Here is a 21,623-nt window from a genome sequence, read left to right as displayed (position 1 = left end):
AGTGATCGTATCGTGTTCGTGTTGCGGTTTTTAAAAAATTTCGTATCACGAGTCGTGTTTGGGTTGACTACAAATTAAAAAAAAAACGATCAAAACATAACACGAACACGACACAACATTATAGAAAACGTCAATTTGAAAAACAAAACGACCCTAACCTAATTAATGTCGTCAACTAGAAAAACAACAATAATCTAAATTAACAATATCGACTAGAAAACGACAATGACCTAAATTAACGTCAACAAAAACAACACAGCATAAGAAACAACAATTGTCTCGTACAGGGACGTATTAATGTACTCTGCGTAAACATCACCAACTGGATAACCGACTCAACATAGGGAAACGACAATAAACTCATTATATAACGGACTGGAGAAAACAATACCATTTTCATGAAAACGACAACGTAAGACGCAACGTAAAACATGAGAGACAAAAACTTAAGAAAACGACGTAAATAAATAAAAATATGGTGAATGGTTTGAGGTTATAATAATTATTTCACGTTAAATTTTTTTCCTAACATAGTGTAAAATTCCGTCTCTAAGACACGTCCTACCAAAGTCATTGTGCATATAAAGCAAACCAAAATAATATCATCCAAGCGATTGAATGCATTTTTACCCTGTCATCATTTACTGGCTCCCAGATGTTAGCCACATAATTTAAACCAAGTGATTGTTCTATGATAAGTCATTCAGAGAAAGGATCCTCATGTACAGGACAAAATACAGACCTATGAACAAGGTAAAATCTTGCTATTCATTTTTAGAATCACAAAAGAAATCCATAATTCAACACGTTAGTGGTCTGCTTGAAGATGGTATGAGAAAAGGTTACCATCTGATCAAAATGGATAATTAGGCCTTGGCATAGCCATGTAAACAGTGAATTTGACCAAGTAATCAAGAGCGAGGAGCTGCCATTTGCTGCTTTTTTATCCTCTCGTCCTGCCTTACCATGCTGTGAATCAAAAGCAGCAAATTGAAAAAACAAATATCATTCCACAAAAAATCATTTACCACAGAAAGGACATTGACAGCATTTGAAACCATATAGTTAAAACAAAGCCTGGCTCTACTAGCTCAATGTAAATTCAGCTACTTTGTAAACGACAACAAAAACAAGCACATCTTATTCACATGTAAAACTTAAATGCAAACATTGAAACAAAGCCCCGAATTGGATTGGGCCAACTGGGCCATACTTACTCAAGGGCAAAGCAATCAACTGAAATATATGCAAGTCAGCTAAAAATGCAGTATTAACAATGCCAAGTTCAAAGTGACACCAAACAATCACAAAAACCATCAAGAATGCGCCAGAAAGGAATCAAGATATCAAAATTGAACCGTACCTGATATCATGAGGAGTAATAAATATCCATTGAGATCCTTGAGTCAGAGCAAAATCAACAAGAGTCTCTAAGCTAATTTTCCGACTTACAGCATCCTGCAGACAATATGCAAAGCATAAAATTTGTAATGCGACGTGTTTCCAATCAATTGAAGTATAAAAAGAGATCATAAGTATGGCAAGAAATAAATATCTGCATCTAAACATGAACATGCATGTAGCGGTAGCATGCATGAATTAAGTTCATACCATAAACACATCAAACTCGTCCATCGCTCGAAATGGAGCTTCAGTCATATTATGAAGAGCCAAAGCAAAGCACAACGTTGAAAACGAGCGTTCCCCTCCTGATATAAACCAAAATTAAATGATCAGTTGGTCCATGTCAAATTTCTAAAACTTGACCTCTTAAACAATTCCATCAGATAACATATAAAGCCAAAAATAAAAAATAAAAATAAATAAAAGTAAAACCCCGTCATAGAAACCAACTAATTAACACCGTCTTATTCGTTTAGCTTAGGGAATTTTCTTGGGGAAAATGTGATCACCAAAATCCAAAATACTAAATGAAAGATAGACTGGTTTAAACCTGAAGAAATATGGAATAGAAGAAAGTTTTTCTCTTATACATTATTACGTGAAAGGCAAAGGCCTTTTATATGGAAACTTGACAACAAATCTATCAATGATTCTCCACGATTGTAGAAACTAACAATCCTTTAATTTAAGGAATAAATCACAAAATTAAAACTAGAAAGATAATAGGAAACATATCCCTAGAAAATAGGAAACCAGAAACGGGAAATTTGTCAACACTCCCCCTCAAGCTAGGTTATCAAGATTGAACATGCCCAACTTGTCAATCTGTCTTTCGAACATCTTCCTCACTAGAGCTTTTGTTAGTACATCTGCAACTTGATTACCAGTAGACACATAGGTTATGCACAATATACCATCCTCAATTTTTTCTTTGATAAAGTGTCTATCCACTTCCACATGTTTTGTCCGATCATGATGGATTGGATTGTGGGAAATACTTATGGCTGCCTTATTATCACAGTAAATCTTTGGAGGGAGATTTATTTTCATCTCCAATTCTTCAAGCAATAGTTTCAACCATAGCATTTCACAAATACTGTGAGCCATGGCTCGAAATTCAACCTCAACACTACTCCAGGTCACAACTGTTTGTTTCTTGCTTCGCCAAGTAACTAGATTGCCCCATACAAATGTACAATACCCTGAAGTAGACCTCCTGTCTTCAATAAAACCTACCCAATCTGCATCAGTGAATCCCTCGATACTCCTGGACTCATTTTTGTTGAAAAACAAACCTATACCAGGCGATCCTTTGAGGTACTTTCGAATTCGGAGTACAGCCTCCATGTGCTCTTCGTAGGGAGCATGCATGTACTGACTAACAACAATCACAGCGAATGCAATATCTAGTCTGGTGTGGGAAAGATAGATGAGCTTTCCAACTAGTCGCTGGTATCTCCCAGTATCAACCGGAGTTCCATCTTTCTTGTCTCCTATCTTTGTTGTGGAGTCTATCGGTGTGTCTACCGGTTTACAGCTTAGCATCCATGTTTCCTTTAACAGATCCAAGACATATTTTCTTTGAGTGCCTGATATTCCTTTCTTGTTTCTAGCAACATCCATACCAAGAAAGTAGCGTAAGGGTCCAAGATCTTTTATCTCGAATTCAGCTGCCAGTCTAATTTTTAATCTTGTCATCTCCATTGTATCATTTCCTGTCAAAAATATGTTATCCACATAGACAATAAGAATTGTACTCTTACCATCTTTGTGTTGATAAAAGAGGGTATGGTCAGTATGAGCTTCCCTATACCCCTGTTGTAAGACCGCCTTTGTGAATCTGCCAAACTAGGCCCTTGGGGACTGCTTCAAACCATAGAGTGTTTTTTTTAGTCTGCAGACTTTCCCATTCTTCCTGTCTTTGTCAAATTCCGGTGGTAGATCCATGTAGACTTTTCTCTTCCAAATCACCGTTGAGTAATGCATTTTTCACGTCAAGTTGTTGTAGATCCCAATCCAGGTTTGCTGCAAGAGATAGAAGTACTCTAACTGTATTGAGCTTGGCAACTGGGGCAAAAGTCTCATTGTAATCAATACCATATGTTTCAGTGAAGCCCTTGGCAACCAGTCTTGCTTTGTATCTCTCAATCGTCCCATCTGATCGATACTTCACAGTAAACACCCATTTGCACCCCACTGAAGCTTTCCCTTCAGGTTTTTCTACGAGATTCCAAGTTTGATTCTTTTCAAGAGCTTGTATTTCCTCTGTAGCTGCCTTTCTCCATTCTGGAATTCTCAAAGCCTCTTATATATCTCTAGGAATCTTCTCTTCTGACAGGTTAGTAATAAAAGCTTGGAGAGAAGGTGAAAAATGACTGTAGGAAACATAATTGGAACTGTGATGCTGATTACAAGAACGAACTCCATTTCTCAAAGCAATAGGACAATCAAGATCACTAACCTCAGATGATGAATTCAGTTCTGATTCATGGCAAGACTAGGTCCACAACGTAAACTATTCTTTGTGAGGCTTTTCTCCGAGAATAAACACATAACTCAGGTTGCTGTTGTGAATCTCCCCCTTTCCTAGAGTCGTCAATGTTCATGGCAAACTCCAGGTCATTTGTGGCTGGTGTGGGTTCTTTTGTTTGCTCGGCTGGAGTGGGTGGATCGGTTGTTTGCTCGGTTGGTGTGGGTGGATCGGCTGGGAGAGGTAGGATAGGGCTTGGTGTGGGTTCCCAAAAAATGGCTTCATCCCCAATCTCTCCCTGAAGAGATTTTTTGTGGTAAAAGGGCTGGTTTTCAAAGGTGACATTCATAGTGACTAAGTATTTGCGTTTTTCCAGAGAATAGCAACAGTACCCTTTTTGAGTGGCTGAATACCCAAGAAAAATACAAGGTAGAGCTCGGGGATCTAGTTTGCTTCGGTTATGGACATGAACATGAAAAAAGACTTACAACTAAACACTTTGAGGGGTAACGAACTCACTAACCTTGTTTGTGGGTAGTATTGAAGGAAGAACTGGGAAGGTATTTTGTAGTTGAGAACCCGGGTAGGAAGACAGTTTATAAGATAGCAGACTGTAAGAATGGAATCACCCTAAAAACATTTAGGGACGTTATTAGCGAACATAATTGAGTGAGCTACTTCTAAGAGATGTCTGTTTTTTCTTTCAACCACCCCATTCTGTTAAGGAGTATCAACACATGAGCTTTGATGAATAATTCCATTTTCTAAAAAATACCCCCTAGAATGGACTTAAAGTACTCTCTCTCATTATCAGTACGTAAAATTTGTATTTTTGCACTGTACTGGTTGTTCACCATCAAATGAAAGTGTTTGAACGTTTGTTCAGCCTCACCTTTTTCTTTTAGAAGATAAACCCAGGTAATCCGTGTGTGATCATCAATTAATGTGATAAACTATTTTTTTCCCGTTACATTTGGTACCCGTGAAGGACCCCATATATCACTATGAATTAATGCAAATGGTTTGGAAGATTTATATGGCTGAGAAGGGAAAACCGACCTTTGGTGCTTAGCAATTTTACAAACATCACATTGAAAAACATCTTTATTTCGAAAAAGAGAAGGAAACAATTGTTTTTGATATTGAAAGCTAGATGGCCTAACCTAGAGTGCCATAACATTATTTGTTGTTCTCTAGATACAACAACAACAACAACAACAACAAGTCTTAATCCCAACTTAATTGGAGTCGGTTATATGGATTTCACTTTTTCACACAACTCTATTCGAAATTAAACTATCTTGAATGCCTAGATCTAGAATGTCTTTCCTAACGACTTTGGTCCACGTAATTCTTGGCCTACCCCTCCCTCTCCTAGTATTAGGTATAAGAATGTCCTCCCAAGCACGAACTGGTGCTTCTAACAGTCTACGTTGGACATGCCCGTACCACCTCAAGCGGCCTTCACGCACCTTATCTTCTATTGGTGCTACACGTACTTTACTACGAATAACTTCATTCCTTATGCAATCTATTATCTTATGACCACTCATCCATCTTAACATACGCATTTCTGCCACACTCATCTTAGATATATGTTGTCTCTTAATGGTCCAACATTCACTACCATATAACATAGAGACCATTGTGTTCCTTAGCACTGCCAATCCTCATGCCCGAAGTCATATCCTGAAATTTACAATATGAATGTGAGAACTGGGCAGTACAATTTAGATCTTTGATAATCTTGCTAACAGATAGTAAATTGCATGATAACTTTGGAACATGGAGAGCATCTTTGAGAGTTATTTGAAGACTAATATTAATGGTACCGGTACCAGCAACCATTGCAAGAGAACCATCTGCAATCTTAATTTTCAAATTCCCTGGACTAGGTTTATAAGAACAGAAGAGATTCGCACAACTTGTCATATGATCCGTAGCCCCGGAGTCTATCACCCAGGGTTCAGGCGTTTCAGATATACCACTTAAAGCAGTCATGAAAGTACCTTTTTGGGCCAAAAGTGAGGTACTCGAGGCTGGCTATGACTACTGACCTTGGGCAGTGGATTGACTCTGTGGTTGGATGATTGGGCATTTAGGCTCTGGTACAGCTGTTCCATTTCCTCCTTGCTTAGAGAGAAATTGAAGTTGTTGTCACTAGTCCTTGATGCAGTATCTGTAGTAACTTGAAGACCTCTGGAATCCCTTCTATTGTTGCGAGCATCCTTCCAATTAACAGGTTTACCATGCAATTTCCAGCACTTATCATGGCTGTGGTTTGATCTCTGGCAGTGATCACACCAAAGACTGCCACTCTTCTTTTGACTCCGGGATTCCCCGCGAGAATTTTCAAGTCCGCGGGCTGAGAAGGCAGAGTTCTCAGTTGTGGATTTTACAGTACCAAGCATCACATGTTTGCGAGTTTCTTCTCTTCGAACTTCAGCAAAAATGTCCTCAATATTTGGCAGTGGCTTAGAGCCAAGTAGACGCCCACGAACTTCATCCAGGTCCTTGTTAAGACCCGAAAGGAAATCAAAGATCCTTTCCTTGTTCACCACCTTTTGATGATTCTCAATGCATCCTGAACATAGCCAATGACCATTATTAAATAGGTCTACTTCCTGCCATAATTTTGTAAGAGCATTGAAATAAGTTGTAACATCCATCTCGGCTTGAGTTAGATTGCGAGTCTTGTTTCGTAGTTCAAACAATTGAGACAAATTTTCAAGATCAGAATATTGTCTCTTGGCTACCTCCCACATGTGCTTGGCAGTTGTGTAGCACATAAAGCTTTCACTAATCTTCTCATCAATGGAGTTGATTAACCAGGCCATTACCATTGAATTCTGAGCATCCCAAGTCTGGAAAGAGGAATCTGACTCTTCAAGTTTCTTGGTAGACCCATCAAGATAAGCCATACCTGCCTTTCCCTCGAATAACCAATCTCCACAGATCGCGACCATGGCAGGTAATTTTTTCCATTGAGTTTATGAGAGGTGATTTGGAGAGAGGAATTATCTGAGTAAGGGGCATGAACTGTGGCAGCCGTCATTTAGGGTCAGCTGCAAGGGGACCGAGGTCTCCGAGCTGTCATTCCCTTTGGTGCCGGTCATGGCCGTTCCCCAGGGAAATGTTGGAGGTCTGCCCGCCATTAAAACTAGAGAGAGGCGGTGCCGAAATTATACGCGGAAGTGCTGCAGCGCTGCAGTTCTGAATCGCTGAGAGCGTAGATGGAGAGGAAAAAAAATAGAGAGAGAGGAGGGAGACGAAGGCGGTTAACAGAAAGTATCGTTACCAACTCTGATACCATGAAGAAATATGGAATAGAAGAAAGTTTTTCTCTCATACTTTATTACGTGAAAAGCAAAGGCCTTTTATATAGAAACTTGACAACAAATCTGTCAATAATTCTCCACGATTGTAGAAACTAACAATCCCTTAATTTAAGGAATAAATCACAAAATTAAAACTAGAGAGATAATAGGAAACAGATCCCTAGAAAATAGGAAACCAGAAACGGGAAATTTGTCAACAAAACCATCACATCATGGTTCAAACTGGAGCCGAAACTTGTGCACCAATACACTGGTTTGGAATGGGCTCATGGTTCAAACAGCATAAACCTATTAGCCAAACAGTCCCACGTTTAGTTTGCCCCATTAGTCAAAGGTAAGGGAAAAAAATTTGTTGATTGTCAGTGCTCAAATTTAACTGAATGCACCCAAGCATAATTAGACTACTTTACACATATAAAAGTATTAAGTGCTCAAATAAGACTAAAAAGCCCCAAGTAGAGATACGTTTATATAGAGATGAATGGTCAGAATTACAATATGCTTTCTGTCGTTTCACAAGACACTCAATTCATGGAATGTGGATTAACACAATGGAAGTCTAAATAGCTTCGATTCAGGGGTATCAGGTATAATTATTGACAAAGTCCAAGGTATCAAGTATAATTATTGACAAAGTCACAAGGGAACTAACTGTTTTAATTATTGACTAACTGTTTTATACCAATAAAAGTCAGAGAACTCCAGACCGAAAGAATATGAACTCAAGTTAATCTGAATAAAGCATACCAAAGTACTATTAGTAATTTGAAAACCTTTCTTTTAAAAAAATGCAATTCTACCCGATGCAATTATACTACACGAAGCTTTCAAAAACAAACCAGTTTGACAGACTGATAGCAAATGAGTTGAAAAAGAAAACCTGAAAGTCCTCTAATGTCACGAACACTGCTGCGTGATGCATCTTGCGGCATCTTTACCTAGTAAAAGTGTAAAACAAATAGCTGTTATAAGTTCAATCTAAGGTAGCCAAGGGAAAAGCACACAGACACAGAAACAGGCTACCTAGCTAAGCAGGTGAAAGAAATGCAGAAGTGTAAGGGTATAAAGTAATTGACTAAATATGAATTAACAAGGCCATCGGGTAAAAACAATCGTACTTACCTGAACAGAGAGAGTTCTTTCTTCATAACTAACATTGATATGTCCACTGATCCCTTTGTTTGTGAGATGATTATTGAATCTAATACAAACATCAAATTAATTATTAAAGATATGAAATTTTCAACTAAACAATATCATCAAATAGAAAAGTGAAAAAGGAGTAGAAGGTATAACAATTGTGATTTACTATTGTAAAAGATAGTATTTCATACTGCCATGTTATCTGGCGCCTCAAAAGCTCAGCGTTCCGCTCAAATTTCCTTCGACGCGATTCTAAGGCTTTTAGAAGTGCCTGTAATTTTAATACAAAAACAGAAAGCAGTAAACTCTTAACGGCAAAATTGATTTTTATTTTTTAATTAAAAAGGACATCACAAATGAAACACGTTTCCACAGCCCAACATAAATGAAATTATTTTGGGAGAAAGAGAGAAATATGTTTAGACTTGAGATGAATTAAAATTAATAGGCCAATAGTTTACATAAGTTAATAAATAGGCCAAATTACTGTTTTCGTCCATAACTTGTCTGGTTATAAACCATAACTTGACAAGTTATTGTCCATAATTCACGGTTTTTGTCAATAACTTATCTGGTTATGAACCATAACTTGACAAGTTATGGCCTATTAATTTCTATAACTAAAAATTGGTCTATATACTTTCTTAAGCTTTTCATATTGGCCTATTTTCTACTATTTTCCAATTATTTTTTTCTTTTTTGATACTCAGAAATCCCCCGAACCCACTTTGGAAGCCCAAGTTAGAAACTGGAACCCTCCACCAAACCCTACAATCTTTGAAAGGCAGGAAACTATAATTTTTGCGATGTAGGTCCATGAGGTGGTTCGAACTCTAGACCTTGTGGGAGAAAACCAAAGGCCTAACTATTCCAACCACCCCATGGATAGCAATAAAATCTTCTATTGCGAACACTAAGACACCCAACATACATAATCAATCATGATCATTACTCGACTGCCTACAAAAGGGAACCCAAATAAAACAATGACCTAATTTTTTCAGTGCAAGTACGAAACAGTTGAAGTACATGACTATTAATTACCAATTATTAGCACTTAGATAAAATCCTTCAACAGCAAGAGTATTCATGTAAGAAAACATCAGTAGTAAGCGCATTAAACCTGTGTAATTGCAATTTGCAATAAAAAAGTGGGAGGGGTGTGGGTTTAGAGGCATTCTACTCACATCCAACTTTTCCCGATAATCTTTGTTTCTTTGTTGTTTTCCAAAAATCTTGTGCTTTCTTTCCTCATACATTGTTTTGAGGTCATCAATAGATTCAGAAACTCTGCAGAAACAGTTTGTACTAAGAAAAAATTCTTTTTTCTTTCCCTCGCTGAAAGGGAAAGTATACTATTTGAAACTAAAGCTTCACTTCCTCATGAGACACAGTGAACAAAGATGATTATTCTATACCTCGGGCTCTCTCGCTTAAGCCTCCGATCCAGTGTGGTTATTTGGGCACTGAGTTGCTCCGGGGTGCTAGTATTGCAACCACCTATATCTTCAACTTCACACTCGGGACAAATAATAGAAGCCTTTCGACAATTTTCCTGCAGTAGTTAAACTTCAGCTACTAGTTGATACCAAAACAGAGCTATTTTATCTTTTGTACATTTAAAGGGTTCATTAGGAATTTCAAATGGTAGTATAAATATAGGAAAAAGCACTACCTGAGCACTGAAAACCACAAAATGTTTTTCAGCTAAATTAAATTCATCGGAGAGGACATCAAAATAATCATTCCCTCTTAAAATCTCTGTAGAAGCTTTTTCATGAAACTATTACTTGAAATTTATAGAAACTGTCATGAAGCAAGGGCATGAATAACACCTTTCGGAGGTGCTCAAGTTCCTGATATTCTGCCTCTGCCTTTTTTATTTCCTCAAGCACCTTGTTCATTAATCCTCCATAGTGTTTTTCTTGCTGGAAAAATAGGTGACTTTTCCATTAGTAAACTTATATAGTCCAAAACTAAGAGACTGTTAAGCACCGAAAGGCCAAAAAAAAAAAAGAAGGGAGTCGGGAAAAGGGGATGAGACCGCTTCTGCAGCACGTAGATCTTCGTCCATCTGCATAAGATCTGTCTCTGCTATCTCCAAACCATCAATTTCTCCTTTTGCTGACTCTGTTATTTGTTTTGTTTCAAGAAGAAAGGAAAAACATTTAATATTGCAGTTATTTATATTTGAACCAAGTATTTAAAAGTATCATACCGATAACTCACTGCTTAAATTTTCAAGTGATACTCTAAGATGATTGACCTTGGCCTCAGCTTCGCTCATTCTGATTCGTAACTTTTCCAGCTGCTCCTCCTTTTGTTGTTTCTTCTCTTGGTTGCTCTAGAAGAAATCACAGCAGGAAAACGTGTAAATTCTTTAGAAAATTTCTGCACGACATGGTGCGAGGATAAATTATCGTATTCTAATTTAAAGATATCGTGGACCAAACTGAAATTTCGTGATGGAGCTCATCAGAGGTTGATGCAGGTGTTGCACTAGCTTCAACAACTTGTGATTTCCTAAAATCTTGCAGTGCTAGTCTCTTGGAAACCAAATCACGCTCTGCATCATGCCGTCTCCTCTATACATGAACAGAAAGAGGGAATATATGATAAATATAGTGATCCAAAATGGTCTAGGAGTAAGTTAGTTCAAAATGGTATAGGAGTAAGTTGGTATTACAATATCTTTTTCTCTATGCCCCTAACCAAAAAGATAATGATGGAAAAGTTGTAACCTCCTTCCCAATATACCAACTCAAGAGCCCGGAAAACCATCTACCTATATGAGGATCTTTGAACACATCTTATAAATGTTTTCGGCTTGGGAGAAAGAACTAATGTTTATCATGAGATGAATTACAGAGTGAAACCTACGTACATAAAGGTCTGCTCTCTTAACATAAACATACTGTATAAGACAAGAAATGAGAAAGGAAAATAAAATGATAAGAAATCAAAGGATTAGAATTAATTAAACAAAATATGTAAAGGTACGTTTAATAAAAGACAAGAAATCCAAATGGAGAAAATGCGGTCAAAAATATAAGGTAAGCCAGTCACTAATCCAATCAGGAATTCAGGATCTAGTAGCATTTGTCAGACCCACTAATCAAAAGAATGAAAGGAATAAATGAAGGAAATAAACTATAAAATTATACATCTAACCATAGAATCATCTCAACATGATACTAATGTGTACACCTGAACAAAAATTGGCCAAATAAAGGAAATGCATAATCTCACACCAAAAAGCAGGAGAAAAAAAGTTACCTTGACACTCCGTACACTATCTTGAAGGCGTTGAAGTTGTTCTTCTGCATCCCTTTTCATCCTCCTGCACTCTTGAGCTTCTTGTCGTACCTCTGATGCTTCCCTCTCAAAATTCATTATTTGCTCATCAAAGGAACTACAAAGACGCGGAGCTCTAGAAGTTCTCCTTGGGGGCGGGGGAAGGATTGTCTGAACAGAAGCACGTGAAAACCTAGAAGGAAATAGAAATGAATGCTTGCTTTCTTTAAAAAATAATCCAAACCTTCCTTGGAAAAGTAAAATAATAATAGTAATAGTACTGAACCAAATCAAAATGATAGAGCCTAAAGATACTACACAAGGCCCATATTTTTTGTAATGAACAGTAGTTGCATCAGCTAATATTCAGTAGAGAATCAAATAAAACGTATTTGGAACCTGTTAGGATCCTAGTTGAGTCTCACATTGCTAAAGTATGGGCTTAGCATGTGGGTTTATAACCACTTGGGCACCCTCTCCCTACAAGCTAGCTTTTGGAGATGAGCTCTACCCAAGGGTTATAACAATTGGTATCAGAGCATGCCCCTCCTCAGGTCCACGTTGCAAAAGGGGCGACCTGGGGAGGGGCGACTTGGAAAGGCAAGAGTGGGCCGCCGTGGACGTTGGTGTCAGAAGCGTGGTGGTATGTTAGGATCCTAGTTGAGTCTCACATTGCTAAAGAATGGGCTTAGCATGTGGGTTTATAACCACGTGGGCATCCTCTCCCTACAAGCTAGCTTTTGGCGATGAGTTATACCCAAGGGTTATAACAGAACCAGCAAATTTTTCACACTTTAGCTTAAGTTAACTGAAGAGGAGCACCAGAAATGAGCACTAACATCTGCATATATACTGCATCTGTGATCAACTTTGCAGCTAAGATTTCTAGTCATTAAAAGGCATACATAGGAATATTAAGGGCTTGTTCTTTTCACAACTAAAGTTCTATTGCTACAGTGTTTTCTCTCAAAAAAATTCAAATTCAACTTTTTTGCTACAGTGCTTTTCTCTTACATACACAACTCAAGTTCTTAACTTGAGTTGTGAAAAGAAACATATAAATATATTTGTAACGCCCTCTAAGCAAGGTGTTCATTCATAAGCTTCATCATACCTAGCTAGATTTAAAAGGTTTCTTCAGTAAACTTGCTAAAACTTAAATCATAAAACAATCGCCATGAAAATTAGTAAATGGAAGAAAAATTGACATTATATAGCCTTCAACTAAATTTCTTTGTGATTCTAATTTAAGTTTAAGCAAGTTTAAGAGAAATAACACTATTTGATCTAGTTGGATATGATTAAGCTTATGAATGACCAGCTTGCTTAGAAAACATCACCTCTATTGTGTTTGCAGGTCATTTCATAATTGCGGCCTATCCTTTTCCACCCAGTATCATAATCGAAAAAGCACTACAAATCGGCGAGTAGACTCCACAGAAGTTGCAGGTAATTGGAACTAAAATTCCCAACCCAACCGTGAAGGAACATATAAGCAATAGATTTCACTTATTTTTATGAGGGTGCGTCACTTTTGCAACCTCATACGTACTTGTTAAATGAAACACTTAAAATTAATAAGAAATTGTCCCTTTATAAACAATGAATCATGTTGCTACTAACATTTTATAGCCGTCTAATGTGTAGACCTCCTTGACATTTGAGTTCCTCGAATCAAAAGCAACAACTTTTCCCACGTCATAATCTTGAACAAGAACTTGCCGCTCAGCATTACCCTGGAAATATAACTAAAGAAGTTGAAATACACAGACAACTGTTTTTTTCTTTCCCCTTTTTGGCAGCAGAACATGTCAGAAAGACCCAAAAAGGAAAACTAGGCCAACAGAAATTTCAAAATAGAAAAAACATATATGAATTTTACCACATAAACAGTCAGAAAAAAGAAAACAAAGTTGAGGGGATGGATAAAATGTGAAATTTACCACATCGACTAACACATTTAAAACAGTGTGATTTTCAGAATCAAGAACTGAAAGAGTAGTTGGATGATTTGTTTGAGGATGCATGTGATCTGGGATATTTAACCTACAAGAAAAAGTAGAGGCATAATAACAAGACAAGAATTGCTTGTCAGATAACCTCAAATGAACTAGGCCCAAATGAGAAATGCAAGTAAATCATAAATTACACAGATACCTTGGTCTTGAAAAATCGTACACGATAATCTGAAGGTAATGATAATTCGCTTCCTTCGCACATGCCCTCAGAAGGAGACAGTCTTTATGATCTGTTACGATGAAAGCATTGAGCAAATTTCCAAGGGCCTGTTCGACAGCAGGGGCCCACTTATCACCCTTAACCAAAGTCTACAAAAGCAATCGTTAAATCAGTGGTATGAGCAAGTTGTTGCAAGTATCATTAATAAGCTTCTCATTCATATTACAAACTCTAGCAACCAAGAACACGATCATAAATGTTAGATACCGAGAAGTACATGTAATCCCGAGTTAAGCAAAGTTTTGGCATTTCCATGAAGAAAGATTATTAAACAATTCCCAGCAATGATAGAAGGTGCATCATGTATAAATAACATACAACTAAAAATCAAAATAATCAATGACATGGAGGTCACCATTGACAATTCTAAATTAGATATATCCTAACACGACAAGGTTAAAATGAATGAAATAATTTACAGTAACATAGTGCATCACAGTAACAAAGAATTAATAATTATTTAAATATTTCTAGTAAGAAAATATCTAAAGACAAATTCTCCATATTCTATCAAGAAAATGATAGTCAATGAGGAATTTATAGGAGTTAATTTTACCATGAATTTTAAAAGATCTGCAAATGGTCAATAGAAAACCCAAAAAAAAATAAAAAGGCACAGAAGATATAAGAGATATTAGTTGAAACACAAACAAACAGAAAAGTTGAAGCCATTTTGTTGTAACACTCCATATCAAAAGCCATCACCCTCAAAAATGACAACTTGGCATCCATAAAAGTAAAGAACAAACTCGTGGCTAAAAACTTTTAGATTAGTCACTAAAATTAAACGAAAAGCACAAGTTCAGCTAACATGAGGAAAGAAAACCACTACCAATGAGTGTCCATGTCAATTTTTTTCACCACTTAGGTGGTAGCATTAGCTAAATAAGCAATATGTATATATATATATGATAAAGACCCACCCTTAGGAATGAAACAAAGCAGCAGAAACGATGAAGAAATAAAAAAACATAGGTTTCTTGTTCAATTAATTTTATTACTGTCAAGCTCAGATATAGATTCTTTAATACACCAAACTCGATATGCCATGCCGACAAGTTATGAACTCTTACCACATGGGCACCAATTGGACCAATTGGTGGCATTTTAAATCTCTGATAGCGTCCCTCAATTACCCGTAACAGATTAATAACTCTATCTCCACCAAAAGCAGTAACCTGTTAATCAAAATATTCATGATTGAACCTTATGGTTGTCAGCACTCAAGGCTCCGTTGTCATTTTCTTTTAATAATTACTGACGACTCCATTGTTGCTACAGCATCTAGCACTAAATTCTAAAATGAACAGCGTCTCACCCTGTTGGTTTGATTTTGCTGAAGCTCGCGTATTTTTGTTGACAATTCATGGTACTGCTGCTCAAAACCCTCAATCTAAGAACAGAAACATTCAATAAAAGTGCAGTCAAGGGCACTAAAAAGGCTTGTGCGAAAATGATATTTGGTAAACATATGCATACACCTCTCAATTCTATCAAATTATTCATTAAAACAAACACATATCTAGAATAGATGAGAAAAACGCATAAGACACTAGACAATAACGAGTTTCTTGATCAAGTCAAACACTGAACACCACAGACCTCCTCAGCTTTATGTCGGATTTCAGTCATCCCCTGGTTCAAGCATTCCGATAATCTATTCTCTTCTTCCTTCAACCTAGAATACCATTAGGCTAACTTGGATTCAAATCTTTCTGTATAGAAAGAAATAGTCAACAGATGATAATATTAGTTGTTTTTAACCTTGTAAATGTTGAATCAGCAGCATCAACCTCGTACTGGAGTTCCTTCAGCTTCTCCTCTATTTGAGATTCTTCAGCCTTGTAAAAATGTTACATATATATTGTAGAATAGAAAATCCAATCAGAGAAAAAGAAATCATGTTCATGTTATTACTTTGCTGCCATGCTCTTGAATTTTTCACATGCTGCTTCTTTTTATTATGGCACATAATAGCAAAAGGACAAACCTGAGTATCTTTTACGTGCTGCTCGTGAAGTTCCTGCACTTGTTGCTCAAGAAACTTAACACTCTTCACCCACTTCTGGATGTCCTTAACTATTCGGTTATGTTCGGTTTCTAGCACTAGCTTCTCTTTTGTAGCCTATAAAAGAAATTTTCATCAGCGAGTAAAAGAAAAATAAATTCTATTCTTTTATGTTTTAACAAGCAATTCAAACGAGTACAAAAGTTTCAAAGAATCAATTATCAATGAGACAAGAAAGACACTGAAAAGAAGTGACGTCATATGTGACATAAATAACAACTCTGACTGAATAATCCATATTCAGCATAATTCTTGATAGTACGATGATAGAATTAAGCATTTCATTATAAAATCTAGAAGCACCTTTACATCTTAGTCTTTTACTATGCACTACTAGCATCTTGAATGTGACAAACATAATTTCCGGAAATAGCCATCCTTTATTGATTGAAATATCACAAGGAAAAATGATATGGAAAAAAAATGGCAATATAAGCTTAATTCACATAGCTAAAAAAAAAAAAAACGAGAAAAAAGAAAAGGATAATTTTGTAACAAACCGAGGACAATGTTTGTTCCAGTTCCTGCTTCTTTCTCTTCACTTCATCCGTCTTTTCCATCATGCGTGCAATTCGAGTTTTCTTCTCATCTAAGAGTTGCCTTAGTTCCTCTACTACACCCTACAAAATAAATTAACTCACGCATGTTAAGCTACAAGTCATATGTTTTACAAATTAATCAATTGACTAAGGTTCAACCTTCAGCAACACCCTGTGAATCATGCTGTTATTAGAAATAATAAAAGACTGATGCAAGAAGCTATTACTACTTTATCTCCACTAACTAGAAACTTAGCAAAAATATGAAAATGCCGATTGACAGAAGAAAAAAGTCTAAACTGACAAATTACAACATAATTCAGTGGGAAACCTACAGTTTCAAGTTTTAGGCTTTGTGGAAGACCTTTTCTTACGTAGTCTTTAAAAATATGCAACTTCAGAATTCAGATATAAGCTGTTAAAGTGGTACTGTTTTAATTTTTTTCTTCCCCATGCATCCATTGATATGAGTCAAGAGTTTCTAGAGAAGAAAGAGGGGAAATCAAGGGTGAATTCAATACCATGACATATATATATACACACATATGTATATATATATATATACACATAAGTATATATATTATATCCACATAAATAAACTAGAGAGAATTGGTTTGATTGGAAAAATCTGCAAAAATATATACAGTTCATAATAAAAATCAAAGTGTCCAAATGACATGACCTTGTTGGTTTTACGACATCTAGGGCCCATTTGGTCCATGCGTTCAAACCAGTGATTCTAGATTTTGACATTTAAAATTCAAATTTTTGTGCGAGGAAAACCTAAAGCAGAATTAAAACCATGGGTTTAAACGCATGAAACAAACGAGGCCCTAAAGGTTGAGGTTCATATAATGGTTAATCCAAAGAAATCTTAAACTAGATGATCAATTTTGTAAAAATATTTAGGAAACCATAAAGGAATTTCAGAATACACTATTGTAGGAAATATTTTATTTCAGAATGGACCACCCAAATTTGTGCTTTTAAGATGAAGGAGAATATTAATAAAAGTATCTAATGTATTGAAAGAGAAATACAATTTCCACGGGAGGATAAAGGTATCTAAAATGTTTCAAGAATTCCGCTCACCTTTTTAGAATCAATTTTAGCTTGAACAGTAGGTATACGGCCTTTCAGCTTTTCCACATTTCCAAGTTTTTCCTGGAGATCCCTGTCTACTTTATATACCCATGACCAAGCAAGCTTCTTCTTCAGCTCCTGTAAGTCCTGAGTAATTCTTTCAACATGCTTCATGCTATCAATCTTTTCTTGCAATTCACTTAGTTCCTTCTCTATTGGTTTCACTGAATCCTCTAATTCACAAACAATACCATCCGCAGTCTTCAAGCGTAGATCAATGTTTTCCAAGAGATCATTAACTTGCTGGAGAAGTGTGGCCTTAAAATAGAACTGAATAACAAGTGTCAGAATTTTGAGATTTCAATATGTCTGATTCGGTTAGGGATCAGTACATTCTGATGTAGTTCTTTTTTTCTATATTGTTTGTTATGTTGTTGGACTCCCCATCCTCTTGTTTGGTGTTCTTTGTACGTCATAAATTTTAAATGAAGTCATATTTCTTTTCAAAAAAAAAAATCAAAATAAAACAAGTGTATTTATTATTTAAAAAAAAAAAAAAAAAAAAGAGAAGAAGCCATTGTTGGACTACCACTCACTCAGAATGCAAAAACTCAATGAGACTACCTTAAATTTGTCTTTGTCATTCCCAGAATGTAAGAATTCTCTGCTTTTGTCTTGACTCATTATTACGCACGGATTCTCAACATCAATCTGCAGAATGCAAAGCAATACATTGAAGAGTAACGTCCGGTTGTTCTCTCATAAGATGACCAAACAAAGTAAGTGCAATTAGTCCCACAAACACTCACATTAAAATGTTCTACTAGCTCACGAAGCTCGTCTTTCCTACTAGCAACTTTCCTTCCTGTTACGTTCCACAAAGGACAAGATCAAGTGAATAGCACAACCTCAAGTATCAATTCTAGTGACATTATATGCATGATCATGTTTGAAGGGGGCAAAAAAAAAAAAAAATATGGCCAGACAACAATTGAAATAGCACATGGATTTCACTAGAGTATGGTATCTGAGAATAGCATCTAGATGTTCTTCTGTACGACCACTACTATTGAGACATCTACAGTATGATCCATTGTTCCTAAAAGCTGGTTCTTTTGGTATATAGGGGTTTTGGTTCATTATGCCTTTCCCAATGAGAAACATTCACAGAAAAGTTTAGCACTTTGGCTTGAAAGTTCCAATTATGCCATAATGAGTTAGGAATGAGCGCATCGTTTCACATACATAGATGCAAATATTTGACTTCTTTTTATTTCGGCATTTCAGAGAAGCTTATAAATGGGTGACCTTTTCTAAATGAGATCTTTCTTAAGATTTAAATCAAATATGTTTAAATATTAATCTTCTACTTCAAGACATTGGCACCATCAATACAGTTTTAGACATATGTGCAACAAATCTTACATCCGTCTTCAACGCTTCATTCGTGCCATACTACTTTCAAAAAGTAGGAACAGAGGGTCAAAGACGATACGCCAGGTCTGTTAACCTCTAATACTACCTATAAGCATATTGGTATACATAATCCCTTTGAAACCAACGAAGTAAATAAACAAAAAATTCTCACAAAAATGTAGCAAACAGTAGGAAGAACAAAAAAACTAGTAACAGAAATTTTACCAAAATGGTTTCATTTCAAAATCACAGTACAAAAATGCAATTATTGGCTTACTATGTTCATTACGTTGAATGAATTCCAACCAAAACCCATAAGAACTGGTTTCCTAATTGATGAAGTTCCAATCGACCAAACCTCTAAACATCTCAAACTTAAATAAAAAATTTCAACTAATTAAACATATAATTATACACAATAAAAGATGATTCCTCCAGCAATAGGGTTATTGGGCAATTGGCTAGAAGAAAGGTAATGATCAAACTACTTTGAGGGGGAAAAATCATGAAAGCAAATTATGTTAAGTGTTAACCTCGGTTATCTTTCAAAACAGTGGGGCCAGCGGATGCAGTGATCCTCCTTTCTATAGTTATGGCATCGCCGTATATTTGAGGCTTAAAAGCATCGCCCCCTTCATTTTTTATTTCGACTTGGACAAGGGCATAACTGCAAAAACGCAGCCAGAGAAAATTAAGAAAATATATATTCTGGTTTCTAAGCTCTAACACAAAGAATGAAAATTTTCTCCTTAATCTTTGAGAAGTCAACAACAAAAGTGGGTTAAACATAAAAATAACACTAACCCGCAATTTTTTTTGATAAAATCCTTCAACGTCGACGCTCTCTGAGTACCTTTTGCTCGACACCCAAATGCAACGCACAGAGCAGTGAGTATCGCACTCTTACCACCTGCAAAAAAACATTGAGAAAAACACGCACACACATATATAAGGTAACATATATACACATGTACATAGGAAAAAAAATTTAATTCAAGGAAAACCCCAAACAAATTTAAACCCTAGAAAATCCATTAATTCATTAATTTCGCGTAAGAGAAACACAGAGCAAAGCACATGAGAGATGCCTTACTTCCATTTTGACCGGTGATGAAATTTACGCGGTCGCCGAGCTCGATTTCCAAATTACTGTGGCACATGAAGTTCTCCAATCGGATCCTCTTGACAATACCTGCTTTAGGACGCTCAATAGAACTGGACATTGGGTCGTCCATGGCTCGGGTCTGGTTCTAGAGCTTTTTTTTCTTGGAAGAGAAGGAAACCCTAGAGGAGAAGAAGCGAAACGAGGAGTGACCCAGAGGAAGAAGAAGACTGTCCTTGGCGGGAAAATGGAGCAACACCTGAATCATGGCTTTCCGCATCACCGTGTAAATATCTGTTTTTTTTTTTTTTAATATCTGTACGTTCCTTTTTTTTTTTTGTAGTTTTTTTAGGGTGATGAAAATGAAATTTTAACACAAATGGTCCCTAAGCTTTCACTTATATTGCAATTTAGTCTTTAAATTTTTATTTGACGGAATTAGACTATAGATTTAATTTGTAGCACAATCAGTGCATTAGAAACGGTCGGTCCAATTGCTCAAAAATGTCACATACTCGTGCATATAATCTCGTTATGTAAAATTTTCAAACTAATAATGAGGTTGATTCATGAATTCCACTGTAAAAAAAATAATAATTTTTATAATGATAAATTGTTAGGTTCCACAATTTAACATCTATTCATCGTTTATAACGTTAGTGTTGTCGTTTGTTGTTCACGGACCTGTTTAGTTTGTTGATTCGAGTTTTTAATTTGAATTAAGATGTGACTTTAGATGATAGCTTTTTACTGTAGCAAAAAAGTTAGATGTGACTATTTTTTATAGTTTTTTACTGTAACAAAATTCGAATCGGTGAAATAAACGAGGCTCAAGCCATTCTCTCTACCTCAATTCTCGACTCAAACATCGACATTTGTCCATTGCATGACCTCCATCAACTTCTCCATCTCTCTTCCCCGTCCCTCTTTCTCTTTTGTTGCAATCAACAATTTCGTTTAGTTCAGTGATGCTTCCAAAACTTAAAAAACGATAGTCATGAATCAATTGCCATCTTCCAGCCACTCATCCCGAACCGATTACAACCTTAGGAACAAACCTATTTCACTATAAAGCGTGACCAAAATACACATCTAAATAAAGAGTTTTATAAACCGATCTATTTTTTTATCATGTCTCTCTTAAGTGAAAAATCGTCTCTTTTTTTTTTCCTTTTCATTTTACTCATATTTCTTCCTTTTCGTGATTTTTTTCCCCCGAAGATCCTCGTAGCCCAAAAATGGGAAGGAGATGGATCTTCTCACCTATCCTCATATGAGATATACTATGGCATCATTCTTTTCACAAATGAGTTTAGAACTTAATACGGGTTATTTGGAGAATGTGAAAATGATTCTCTTCAATTAATTAGAATAAGTACACAACTCTGCTTTTATATAGGACAGAGACCAAAAGTTGTTACACGGTTTTAAACTAGAAAACTAATCACCTAACAGAATATTCAACTTCACACATATGTACACGTATTTTGACTTAAAACTCCCCCTCAAGATGGACAGTGAATATTTT

The 21,623-nt window shown here is 36.2% G+C and overlaps 1 protein-coding gene across 1 annotated transcript; it reads right to left on the bottom strand.

Annotated features, from left to right (window-relative positions):
- Positions 1-567: 567 nt before the first annotated feature.
- On the bottom strand, positions 568-20,408 carry LOC21390059 (structural maintenance of chromosomes protein 6B). The gene is made up of 28 exons (XM_024172738.1): positions 20,087-20,408; positions 19,798-19,903; positions 19,527-19,660; positions 18,387-18,442; positions 18,202-18,288; positions 17,587-17,907; positions 16,456-16,575; positions 15,878-16,012; positions 15,652-15,728; positions 15,490-15,565; positions 15,206-15,280; positions 14,961-15,065; positions 13,807-13,976; positions 13,593-13,695; positions 13,273-13,385; positions 11,632-11,842; positions 10,809-10,940; positions 10,585-10,699; positions 10,400-10,485; positions 10,191-10,283; positions 9,774-9,910; positions 9,543-9,645; positions 8,547-8,626; positions 8,335-8,413; positions 8,093-8,150; positions 1,612-1,709; positions 1,364-1,458; positions 568-969 (listed from the first exon to the last, which is right to left on the bottom strand). The coding sequence occupies exons 1-28, from the start codon at positions 20,226-20,228 to the stop codon at positions 912-914; spliced, it is 3,165 nt and encodes a 1,054-aa protein (XP_024028506.1). The 5' UTR covers positions 20,229-20,408; the 3' UTR covers positions 568-911.
- Between the last annotated feature and the right edge of the window lie 1,215 nt (positions 20,409-21,623).

The sequence above is a fragment of the Morus notabilis genome, unplaced genomic scaffold, assembly GCF_000414095.1.
Source record: "Morus notabilis unplaced genomic scaffold, ASM41409v2 Scaffold1119, whole genome shotgun sequence".
NCBI lineage: Eukaryota > Viridiplantae > Streptophyta > Magnoliopsida > Rosales > Moraceae > Morus > Morus notabilis.
The sequence above is the reverse complement of the archived record's forward strand: the minus strand, read 5'-3'. Positions and strand labels throughout refer to the sequence as shown.

Coding starts and splice junctions, on each gene's coding strand:
- LOC21390059 (XM_024172738.1), bottom strand. CDS start 20,228: ATGGACGACCCAATGTCCAGTTCTATTGAGCGTCCTAAAGCAGGTATT. Junction 15,066..15,205: donor AGCAAAATCAAACCAACAGG/GTGAGACGCTGT, acceptor TTTGATTAACAG/GTTACTGCTTTTGGTGGAGA. Junction 9,646..9,773: donor CTTAAGCGAGAGAGCCCGAG/GTATAGAATAAT, acceptor CTGTTTCTGCAG/AGTTTCTGAATCTATTGATG.